At 47.2% G+C, this 12,331-nt stretch overlaps 3 protein-coding genes across 3 annotated transcripts in view; 1 reads left to right on the top strand and 2 right to left on the bottom strand.

Moving 5' to 3' along the window:
• The window catches only part of LOC146260697 (tetraspanin-7-like), a 17,622-nt gene extending 9,544 nt beyond the window's left edge, over positions 1-8,078 (bottom strand). The window contains exon 1 of the mRNA XM_084667929.1: positions 7,948-8,078. Within this exon, the coding sequence (XP_084524055.1) occupies positions 7,948-8,028 (81 nt within the window). The 5' untranslated portion in view covers positions 8,029-8,078. The remainder of the gene's footprint in view (positions 1-7,947) is intronic.
• A 382-nt stretch (positions 8,079-8,460) lies between these two features.
• Positions 8,461-9,399, top strand: nudt15 (nudix (nucleoside diphosphate linked moiety X)-type motif 15). Its single transcript, XM_084668003.1, has 3 exons — positions 8,461-8,654; positions 8,744-8,940; positions 9,059-9,399. Exons 1-3 carry the CDS (start codon positions 8,509-8,511, stop codon positions 9,196-9,198), a joined length of 483 nt encoding a protein of 160 aa, XP_084524129.1. The 5' UTR covers positions 8,461-8,508; the 3' UTR covers positions 9,199-9,399.
• A 51-nt stretch (positions 9,400-9,450) lies between these two features.
• Positions 9,451-12,060, bottom strand: cpo (carboxypeptidase O). Its single transcript, XM_084668569.1, is given in 8 exon segments — positions 9,451-9,716; positions 9,874-9,958; positions 10,207-10,406; positions 10,811-10,900; positions 10,903-10,912; positions 11,183-11,299; positions 11,408-11,512; positions 11,971-12,060. Coding segments are annotated over 8 exon segments (963 nt in total).
• Between the last annotated feature and the right edge of the window lie 271 nt (positions 12,061-12,331).

Below are 12,331 nucleotides of genomic sequence, written 5' to 3'. Positions count from 1 at the left end.
AACCTTCTGGTGTGAATGCCAATTGTTGTATTGACTACAGCAGTAACGGTTTCAACACACCTCAATGTATTGATACTGCATTCAAATAGGGGGGAACCTTTCGATTATTGAGACACTAAAGAGCCCATCAAGACACACACCCATGCACACAGGCACCTTATCTTTACTGTAATGAGAAAATCTTTGTGAGCTCTTAGGCTCCACTTCATCAGGGGATGGCTTTGTTAGACGCCTGTGGGCCATGCTGGTCTCCGCTCTCCCCTCTACCTTCCCCAGCCCAGCACTAGTCCGGGGGGGTCAGATGGCTGAGCGGTTAGGGAATTGGGATATTAATCAGAAGGTTGCCGGTTCGATTCCCGGCCATGAAAAATGACGTTGTGCCCTTAGGCAAGGCACTTCACCCTACTTGCCTCGGGGGAAATGTCCCTGTACTGTAAGTCGCTCTGGATAAGAGCGTCTGCTAAATGTCGTCCCTGCTTTACCCAGCCCAGCACTAGTCTCCGCTCTCCCCTCTCCCCTCCCCAGCCCAGTGGTAGTGCCTGCTCTACCCAACCCAGCACTGGTCCCTGCTCTCCCCTCCCCTCCCCAACCCAGCCCTGCACTGGTCCCTGTTCTACCCTCCCCAACCCAGCCCAGCACTGGTCCCTGCTCTACCCTCCCCAGCCCAGCCCAGCACTGGTCCCTGTTCTACCCTCCCCAGCCCAGCCCAGCACTGGTCCCTGTTCTACCCTCCCCAGCCCAGCCCAGCCCAGCACTGGTCCTTGGAGCAGCGCCCAGGCAGAGAACTTAGAACCTGTTGACTGTTCTTTTGTGTGAAAATCCCTCAAAAAACTCTGACAAGAAGTCGTGTTACTACCAAGGTTGGTGTGGAGGTCACTGCCTGGAAGGTTGCCCTTCCTGAAAAAACAAAGAACCCATTAAAGTGTGTCTACCTTCATCCAGCCCCTTTCAAAAGTAAGGCAACCTCCCTAGTGCATCTCTGGTTCAACCCACCAAACAGACAGACAGGGCACCAGGCAGACATGAAATAGGATGTTTGATTTCAAAGGGTTTTCTCTGTTCCTCTCAGCATTTCTGATGACAAGACACAGGGTGTTCAAAGGGGCCCGGTGTCTCGGCCCCGCTGCGTCGCCAACAGTGGCTTTGAAACAGGCTTCAAACGAACACGGCTTTCAATCCTTTTAGTTTTTTTTGTTTTTCTGTTAAAAAAAATGCAGAAAGGTGTGGGCGAAGGTATTGCAAGCATTGGAGGAGAGGTAGGGAGGAGGAAGAGTAAAAACGTCATGATGTTCAACCAGACTAACAAGCCTTTAAAAATAGCTATTTCAGACGAACCCAGCCTGGCATCCGTGTATGTTTCTGAAAGTGGGAGGCGTTCTGACCACTGACCTGGGTGTGTTGACCATGTGCTCACGAGGTTGAAGACAACAGAGGGATGGAAACCGAGAATGGGAGTGATTGGATAGACGTTTTTAGATTCGTACATCAGCGTGGTGGAAGAAGGAATTTAACAAGGCCAGAGAATCATCTCTAAGACTATAAGTGACATATAGTCATAAAGATGATGTCTTACCATATTTATGGGAATAAGTCCACTTTTGTCCACTGACAAAAAAATTGATTTACTGAAATTAGACAGAAAAACTATTAAGAAATAGTTTAGGGATAATAGATAAAAAAAAAAAAAGCATTTTCAGAATAAGGGATACCTTGAAAAGAAAGGTACAGTATTATTCCATTGACTGATCCTCTTCAACCTCAAACTCAGGAGTAGGAAAAAATGCCCTACTTCCAGCAACCCTGCGCTAGGCAACAGAGTGCTAGGCAACGCACTCCGCACGGCCCAACGAGCCGGGGAAAGCGAGTCACCATGACAACAATGACAATCTCAGCAGCCGGCTGAGCGGCGTCATTGCCGACGGCGGCATTGCTGCTTTGCTCCTGTCCTCAGCCCAGCTAACGTCCCTCCCTGCTCTCACAACCAACCAATCAGACCAAGACCTGGCTGTTGGCCAACAGCTGTAAGGGTTTCTAACACTTCACTGAGCGCCATTTTCTTTTTCCATCACCTATGGGCCCCAGTGAATTTGCCACGCGACAGGTGACTACTCTACTCTACTCTACCCCCCCCTCCCCCCCAGCTCTTCACCTGCTAAATCACATTCAAACTGCCAGATGTGAACTTGTGACCCAGACAAGCTGCCAGCACAGTGCTTTGACTGTGTGGCTAACCTGTAATCGTGGAAGCTTAATAGTTTTGATGATATCCACAGGCGCCTTGATGTACCTGCACATACATTATCCGGGGTCGTTTATGCTAAGAGTGTTGAGATAACGTAAACTAGATTGGATACTCCAGACAGGGCATCTGTCCCAGTCTGCCAATGAATTTTCCATTATCAAGGCTGATTACCTAATGGCCTTTTTTACCTCCTCTCTTCCTTTCTTTCTCAGTCTCTCCCTCTCGCTCTCCCTCTTTCCACTGCTTTGTTTTAAACCTCTAATCCCTTCACATCAACAAAAAGAACTGCTGGAAACATATTGAGTGAAAAGGCATGGTTTTGACACACACACACAAACATACACAAGGCCGTCCTTGCCATAAAAGCCTGAACACATGATCAAGCTTTTTGCTCCAACAGGCAAGCAAACACCAGAGCATTTAGTGTAGCTCATAATCTGTCCTGTCTCACAACTGTGTGTTCCCCTAGCGGCACAGGGACATATCCTCAGGATCCACAGAAGACCACCTGTGTGCTCTTGTGCATAGCCTTGTATGTTGTATGTATGGAGTTTGACCACGACTGCTGGAGAACTTGACAAAAAACGGAGATAAACCAATGAGGCGTTGTCTTGGTAGCTTAAGCGAAGCTGTAAGATTGTAGGATTCGTGCGGGGCCGGTTGTTTGGTACAGTACCTTTTAGAGAGATGTGCTCTTGCGTAACCCCATGCCAAGCAGGACGAAGCCTCTGATGGGTTGGCGGGTTGCTATGACTACCAGAGATAGATGATCGGTGACTTCTAGGTGAAGGCACATCAGCTACGAAGGTGTCGAAGGTGTTGAGCGATAACAGGAAACAGGAAGTCACGCAAGGTTTTTGTGGGAAAATAACCAAGAAAAGCAACAAAGTAATTCATGTTGACTACCACTGCACATGTGGGTGATAGCTGGGGTTTCTGTGGCATACAGGCAAAGCTTCTTTTTCATCTGTAAAGCTCTCAACACAAGCAATGTCACAAAGGACTTTGCAGTTACTCACAGATGACACTGATTACCGACATAACCCCCCGACAAAGATGTGTTGAACAGCGAAAACACTGAAAACAAAAGATTAAGGTCAGACCGTTTCAGGATTTTGAAGTCCTGCTTTGCAGACATAAACAGATTTGGATACATGGCTTTCATAGCCAAACAAGAAGAGGAGGATATCTAAACGCTGTACTGCATCTTCATGAATGTCAAGAACTTGTGAGCCATGGTGTGACAGTGACGCCGTTACTTGTACACCCCTTCCATTTGTCCATCCACACACCAGGTAACCAGTCACAGAGTGAAGAATTTGGCATGTCTTCCCTAGCTAGCAGCTAATTATAACCCGTCTTTCATTATCAGCAGCACGCTAACAGCTTCAACACCAGCCCACAGCATGTGCTTCTGTCTCACGGCAGGAATCTCTGCCGCTTTAGAATTCCTCAAACGCAGCCTAATTGCTTGTACTGCAGCCACCAGCTGACCTTTCTCTGCCAATATGACCTATGACCCCAAACATCTGAATGGAAAGAGGTGTACTTCGTGATGTTCTCGTGATGACTGGGCTTCTGAATGAGAAATTAAAGTTGAATGTTTGATTGAGTTCAGAGATAAGTTCAAACAAAAACACATACATTCTCATAGAATTTTTGCACTTCTTTAGCTTATTTGTTTTCGTTTTTTTTTTACTTTACATTTCTTTTTTGATTCCTCATTAGTGGACAAAATACACATGGACTAAACACACTTAGCAAAGCCGACTCTTAGATTAAGGTCTGTAAAAACTGTGGGTCTTCCCCACCAAGCTAGGATCAACTCCTGTACAGCAACATTCAACAAGCTTCATCTTTGTGTTGCTCTCCGCCCTCCACTGCCTCCATGCAACCCACCCACCACACAGCTGCCTCCACTGCCTCCATGCAACCCACCCACCACACAGCTGCCTCCACTGCCTCCATGCAACCCACCCACCACACAGCTGCCTCCACTGCCTCCATGCAACCCACCCACCACACAGCTGCCTCCACTGCCTCCATGCAACCCACTCACCACACAGCTGCCTCCACTGCCTCCATGCAACCCACTCACCACACAGCTGCCTCCACTGCCTCCATGCAACCCACCCACCACACAGCTGCTTCCACTGCCTCCATGCAACCCACCCACCACACAGCTGCCTCCACTGCCTCCATGCAACCCACCCACCACACAGCTGCCTCCACTGCCTCCATGCAACCCACTCACCACACAGCTGCCTCCACTGCCTCCATGCAACCCACTCACCACACAGCTGCCTCCACTGCCTCCATGCAACCCACCCACCACACAGCTGCCTCCACTGCCTCCATGCAACCCACCCACCACACAGCTGCCTCCACTGCCTCCATGCAACCCACCCACCACACAGCTGCCTCCACTGCCTCCATGCAACCCACCCACCACACAGCTGCCTCCACTGCCTCCATGCAACCCACCCACCACACAGCTGCCTCCACTGCCTCCATGCAACCCACCCACCACACAGCTGCCTCCACTGCCTCCATGCAACCCACCCACCACACAGCTGCCTCCACTGCCTCAATGCAACCCACCCACCACACAGCTGCCTCCACTGCCTCCATGCAACCCACCCACCACGCAGCAACGAGCGGAGCGACTCAGACTTCAGATTAAATACATTGCAGGCATTCTACCAGCTCTCTGAGCCTTCAGTCAAGACCCACGCCGTTGGCCCGGTTCGCTCTGGGTTCAGATCCCAGAGTGGCTGCCTTCTTGGGGCCTTTGAATGACGGGTTTCACCTCCAGGTGAGACGCTGTCAATCCCGACCTGTCCATCAGACTGAGGGGGAGACAGTTGGGTCTCGAGGGGGTATTTAAGAGTCTACAGAAGTTGCGACCAACTCAGACAGCTGGCAGTGAGGTGGGGAATACTAATCTGGTTTCTCCAACAATTAGCTGATGTCCTAATAGTTTACACAGTTTCTTTAAACTCACTTGTGCTAGAGAGTGTCTAGATAGGACATGGCTTAGGACAAAAAGTGTCACAGGTTAATCCCATAAATATTTATTATATGCACGGTTTCATTTGTTGTGCTGTATATAGATGCAAAGTGGTGTTACATTTAAATAACAAGGGAACATCACTGATGAGAACAATGTAAAGAACCAAACCACAAACAAAGGCCTACCAACACAAAGACATACACACCATCCATCTTATTCCCATAGGGGTTTTAATGAATGCATTATTAATGCAAATGTAGCCATCTTGTGAAATGAGGGCACAGTTGGGCAAATGAAGTGCACTTAACAAACAAGCTGCATCCAGCCAACAGTCTGAGACAGTGTCTCTGTGGCTGTATCAGAGTTGAGTACCGAAGGGAAGCTATAGACACCACAGGAAGAGGACCAGTATTCGCTGCTCAAGATACCATCAAAACACTGCATGCATAACTGTGAAAGCAATCCCTTCAATGCCCTGATGTCTGCAGAGATGGGTTGTATTATATAAATATCTATATATAACTTGGATCACTTACATTCTTGTGTGAAATATAACCCACAGCAACTGACAGGAAGTGGGTTCTTAGACTCAGCCTGGACACAGCGCTCCTCTGCCAAGAACAGAGCTACACGCGCATGTTGTAAACGCTTAGCTAGGTGAGTAGTCTAGCCGCTGGCGTCTGTGTTGCACAACACTGCACAGCTAAATATTCGTTAAGAAGAAGAGAGGCTTGGCAAATAGTCCTCTTTGAAAACTAGAAAAAGTAAATTCACCATCTCGAGTTCTTTAGTGCCTTGCCCGAAATGATTGTTACTGTCAGGTGCTTACAGTAATTACAAATGTGTCACAGACACGCTGAGAGGCTTTCTGGAGCTCTTCCAGGTACGATACAAACCAGGCGCTAGCTGTTGCTGTGTTCTCTCTTGGCACTGAGGTTAGAACAAACAATGAGAGGAGGAGGAGGAGGAGGAGGAGGAGGAGGAGGAGGAGGAGGAGGAGGAGGAGGAGGAGGAGGAGGAGGAGGAAGAGGAGGAGGTGGCGAAGGATGAGGAGGTGGAGGAGGAGGAAAGGGAAAGGGAAGAGGAAGAGGAAGAGGAAGAGGAAGAGGAGGAAGAGGAAGAGGAAGAGGAAGAGGAAGAGGAAGAGGAAGAGGAAGAGGAGGAGGAGGAGGAGGATGAGGAGGAGATGGAGGTGGAGGAGGATGAAGAGGAAGAGGAGGAGGAGGTGGAGAGGATGAAGAGAAGGTAGAGAAGGAGGACGAGGTGGAGAAGGAGGGTGGATCGAGAGGTGGAGGAGTAGGGTGGATGAAGAGTGGAGGAGGAGGGCTGAGGGGAGCAGAACCACTGACAGATAGGAAACAACCTCCTTCTCTCCCCAAACGCCGTGTTTGACAAGGGACGCTGTTAGCCCTCTCTGCTTTCCTCTCTGTTTATCTCTGCTGTCCATCTATGTCCGTCTGACCCTGGCTGAACGACTGCCTTCTGCAGAGCCACGACAAAGAGGCTGACCATATGGCACTCTTCATCCCATGAACCCTGTCCACGTCCAAAATTGAGTTTTTCTAGGTTGGTAACAAGAATAGGTCAATTGATCTAATGGAAGGTTAATAACTGCGGTTATGACAGCATGGCAGGAGGGTAAATGATTGGGTGGTTTAAATGCTTTAAAAGTGTACATGTGGAAGGCCTTAATGCAAAGAAACCAAAGTCAGATGACATTCAGTTTCAACGAACAAAGAGATGGCAAACTAAAAGTGTTTCGTGCCTTGGTGACAGTTGATGAAAATCCTCCAACCAACTTTTGAATTTCGGACCAACCGACTATTACTTTGCCCGGGGCTAGTTACCTGGTTACCCCACATTCTGACACCATTTTGGGGGCTGAGGGTTTGAGGGAGACCCATTCCTGGGCTACTTGCGCAAGACAAATAAAACATTCTTAAAATAAGATGAGCACCTCCCTTTTAACAATTTGCCATACGTGTCCTCTACAACTATAGGTCTAATAAAACATATTTTTTTATCTGAAGATAAATGATTCTGACATTTTACTGGCAGTCAATTGTTCGGATTTGGAATTATTAGCAACGGAAAGGATTTTCTTCTGAAAGAACACTTGGCCAGTGCTCCAAACAACAAACACTACTATCATCATAACCCTGAAGGCTACATTGCACGTTTTACATTTCAGAAAACGGGCGCTCAACTGGGGCGGTGCCGTTCAACAGTTGCGGACTTGGTTAGCGCTCATCGCTTCCATAACGGGGGAAACATGCTGCCACAAATGGGTACAAGGATGCTTTTCGTAACAATAACACTCTCACATACGTGCTAAGAAAACAATTTGTCCGTTTATCTGACGCGGAAAAAAGAGCCGTAGCTCAAGTTATGAGTTAAAGCGGATTCGTCAACAATAAAACCGGGGAACAGACAACATGCCAATGCGAACGTTTTTAAAGGGTATTTTACGAGCTATAAATAAACAACAGTGAGACGATGTGTTAAATCATGTAACTGTCTAATAGGCCTACAAACAACTGCCATCTTCAAACGTGCACTTGTTCCAATGGCACCAACCCCGCACACAACTGTCGTTTTTCTATGAACATTTTCCACTATACTAAAACCGAAAATACTACAGTCCTCAAAAGACCTATAGAACAATTACCACAGTCTACTCACGCACACTCACCCAAAACACGAAGGAATAGACGATCAGCAGCGTTTTAAGGCAGGCTATCAATGGTTTGGTCTCCATCCTCCTAGATGCCATACTACAGTAGAATGAAAAACGGGATTTTCAGGCTGCGTTGCTTTGATTCTCCACTGGGTTGAGTTCTGGTGAGCCTCCGCAGTCACACAGCGCAGTCGCTCGTCTCACTGGCGAAGGAATAAACGCTGCCTGACTGTCGGCCTTGCTCTTCGAGTGTGTACACCCAATCCAGTGCGCCATCTGGCGGATTTCGTATGTAAGTGAGAAAAGATGAACGGCATTTTACTGTTGACCGTGGAGTTAACTATGGTTGTTTGCCTATTCCAGTATTCCCCAGAACACAATTCTACCTCCAAACAGAATACGAATTGCCCAACAATTAAATTAATGACATACACAGCACCCTAGACATTCATTTTGCACTGTTTGGCTTCCAATGGTCTTTTATTATGAAATCCTTCACCCGGAAGAGTCAATCAGAGCAGAATCCAAATTTGTGTGTTGGAAGCGGTCAAGTTAATTCCCACCGGCGCCGACAGCATGACACAAGATCAGCAGCGCCCCGGTGTAGGAGTGGGAGTGTTGGTCACAGATTTAGCAAAACCTTACTGCGTCCTCGTCGGAAAGAGGAAAAGTCTAGTTGGAAACGGAACGTATCAGTTACCCGGCGGTCACTTAGAGTTTGGGTAGGCTGTGTGTGTGAACTGTTAGCCTATAGGCTATAGGCTCCAGTTTGATACAATTCTCGATTATAAATGACAACATTTTCCCCCAGAGAAACGTGGGAAGAGTGTGCGCGACGGGAGGTGATGGAGGAGGCAGGACTGCATTTGAGAAATATACGTTTCGCCTCTGTGGTGAACTCTATCAAACTACAAGAGCACTATCACTATGTGACTATCATCATGCAAGGCGAACTGGACCCCAGTTGTCCAGGAGAGCCAGTCAATCTGGAACCAGAAAAGAACGAAGGTGAGCAAAGAGTCCCGATGTTCCTTGTTGTTTTCCGTTTTTCGACCTGTTTTGCGGTAGAACTGCTTCCAAAAATATGTGTTTGCCCTTTCTCTCGCACGCTAACTCACTTTTCTAGGTTGGACTTGGACTAGGTGGGACCAGTTTCCCCCAGAAGATGAACTCTTCCTTCCCCTCGCCTGCTTGAGACAACAGGGTTACCAGCCTTTCAGAGACACTCGTGAGAGCGACCTCAACTCCACTGCAACTTCCCAGTGACAGTTGTGGCAACACAACGCAACCACACTGGCGAGTCCAAAGCATTGATTTATTCATTTATTTGAATGAATTGTACAGTGCGAACAAATATTTCAGCCGTTTTATTTCAAAGTAGGCCTACAAATGACCCGTTTATGGTATGCACATTATGTCTCACTCAAAGCACATACTGAATATTAAAATATGAAGTTTGAATACCAAGTTTGCTGCAGTGCAATGTAGGCCTACTCAAACCTTCCTGCAGTACTTGTCTCACAGCAAGGTGGCAGTAGAGGCCCAGGCGACAATTAGAGCTGCCCACAGTGAGAGGGTGACGGTGGCGGCGGCATTGTGGAAGGTCTTGTCGTGGACGTAAGTGAGGATGGACTGGGTGCCGGCGTACGCCTCCTCACAGGTGGGCTGGATCTGGTCCGCAGGGAGCTCGAAACCGTGGTCGCCCTTGTCCCGCAGCTCAAAGGTGAAGGAGTAGGGGATGCCGATCAGTCGCGCCCAATCTCGGGACGAGCCAGAGTTTGGGTCTGGCAAAGAGAAAGAGAGGGGGAGGGATGGAAGAGGAAAAGAGAAACTTTTTTTATTTTTTTACCAGCCAACAGTGTAAGAAATCCAGTTTCATAAGGCGAAAGTAAGGATGATCTGTGGGACGTTGTCTCGTCATCGCCATTTCCTTTTACTTACAGAGTACATCTGGTGAAGTCCCCACAGTATAGTCCATTCCATGGACTCCCTTAATGGCCTTAGCAGCTGCCAAACCCACCTCCATCTTATAAACAACAATAACAGTAGTTTACATCTCGATAATTAAGGATGTATTTAGCTTTTATCCAATGCAAGGTACAGAGAGGATTTTAGCCTGTAGTGTGTAGTTAAATTCTCCACCACTGAGCTGTACCCATCCCAGAAAAAGATGCTGCCACAAGTAGGTTTCACTTTTTGAAAAAGGCAACTTAATCTGGGCCATGTGTCTGAGTCACAACTGATTTCCCAGTACTTGCTGGCATCAGGGCGTACCAGCTCAGGGTAGTTGGGTGCGCTGATGTTGGGATGGCCGTAGGGTACCAGGATCAGCTGTCCATAGGAGTGAATGGTGAGGAAACACAGGAAGTCACTCCTGCTCCCCAGGAAGTCGGTGACCGCCACGGCCTCCGACTCCGAAAGCGCTCTGACTCCGTTGTACACCTCGGAGCAGCAGTTCCTAGACACCCCGACCACTGCACAAGATAGAGACCACAAAGTTTAAACACGACACACCCCCCCCAAAAAAAATCCTCAACTTTTTTTCTAAAACACATTTTCACACACATGACTTAAAAAAACGTCCAATAATTTAATCAACTTTTATCAAGTTTTTTGCCAAAACTTCTCACACAACAAAAATGTTTCTAGTTGTTTTGAAACTATGAAAGAGGGGAGAGGAGAACTGTGAAGCCTATAACAGAGTAGATTAAAGCAGAGCAGAGCACAGTAGAGTCCTCATCAAGTACTCATCATCTCTGCTTCCAGATCATGGTTACACGAGTAACTTCAAACTCGATGAAGCTACAATCAACTTCGATGGTTGTAGTTGCATCTGTCGTCGGCTGCTGTTGTTGTTGTCCTAGACTGGGATACTCACACCCCCAGTTAGCGTAGAAGTTGCGGTTGAGGTCGGTGCCGTAGCAGAGAGGGTCATTACAGCCATCTGGTCCTGGGGATCGAGATTTCTCCATAGCCTGGTCTACAAACCAACAGGGGGTCACTTTGGGGAAATGATATTCAACCATCCTTATCCTCCCAATACTATGTGTGTGTTTGGCTATGTGGCTGCACCCAAAGGTTTGTGGGTTTTCAGTTAAAGTTCTCACAGCAGTGGAGACTATAGTCCACCAACAGGAGGTGCTGTTATCCTTGTACACGACACACTAAAACCCCAACGGAGTCAGTGGGGATAGAATGAATTGGAAGAGAGTGAGAGTGAATCTAGGAGGTAGACAACGTTGATACTCACTGTTTGGTCTTTCCAAGAGTAGATGTAGCCATCTACATTCAGCACCGGGGTGATGTAAAAATCTAGATTTTTTAACATTTCGTTCACCTTGGTATCTGTCTTGTAGGTTCGGAGAATCTACACAGTAGAGGTGGAAGTTATCTGAATGCTGAGGTGGATGAACATCACTCACATTTCACAGTTTCTTAGGTTCATAGACACAAATGGACCCACAAACACACACACCTCTTTAACAAAGTACTGGCAGAAAGCAGGGGATATCCACTCTCGAGCATGTATGCCACAGTCGATCCAGATCGCCTTCTTGCTCTCTGTGGAACTCAGGCCAATCTGAAGCATCACAAAAAAGGAGAGAAACCGTTTAGCTAAAACATCCACACGCATTTTCTGTATTTTCCATGATTGTGGTCTTCCAATAATGGCCAACAATTATGTATCATGCAACACTATAGCTTAGGTATTCAAATTATGCTAAAATAGTATGTAAATTCTCAAAATTTCAGATATCTACTGTAGATTGATAGTTATACTTCTTTGTATCTTGCATGTGTTAATATTACAATTACAATGTATTTAAATCTAAAGTAATGTGTGTATTTGTTTCTTTTTATATTTAATTGTGTTTTATTACTTCAGCTCCTGCTATCCTTATTCCCACTCTCTTGACACAGTTGACTTTATCAGATCTCAACACATCAGATCTCAACACATCAGATCTCAACACATCATCTCAGGAGAAGACCCAACATCATTTCCTGTCAGCAACTGCGGGGGGCGTGGCCTTGTACCTTCATGAGCGTGATGTTCCGTTTCTCGTAGGTCTGTCCGTACATGTGGGAGGACACGACCTCAGGGTTCTGCATCTCAATGTCCTGCATCCAGGCGCTGATCTGAGGAGAGGAGCTATGTAAGGGCTCAGGCTGGTGTGTGTGTGTGTTCCTGTATGTATGTGTGTGTGTGTGTTGCCATGTGTGTTCTCCTCTGTCTGTGTGTGTGTGTGTGTGTGTGTGTGTGTAAGCGATCTCACCTCTTCCATAGTGTGGTATTTGTAGTAATCATAGCTCTCCTCTGCTCTTACAACACTGTCATACAGAAGACACAGAGATAAAGACGCATGGTTTACTTGATGATAGTTACCAAAGTAACTCG

Source organism: Hypomesus nipponensis, chromosome 12 (assembly GCF_054491055.1).
Source record: "Hypomesus nipponensis isolate SF chromosome 12, ASM5449105v1, whole genome shotgun sequence".
Classification (NCBI taxonomy): domain Eukaryota; kingdom Metazoa; phylum Chordata; class Actinopteri; order Osmeriformes; family Osmeridae; genus Hypomesus; species Hypomesus nipponensis.
This window is presented reverse-complemented; position numbering and strand designations above follow the sequence as displayed.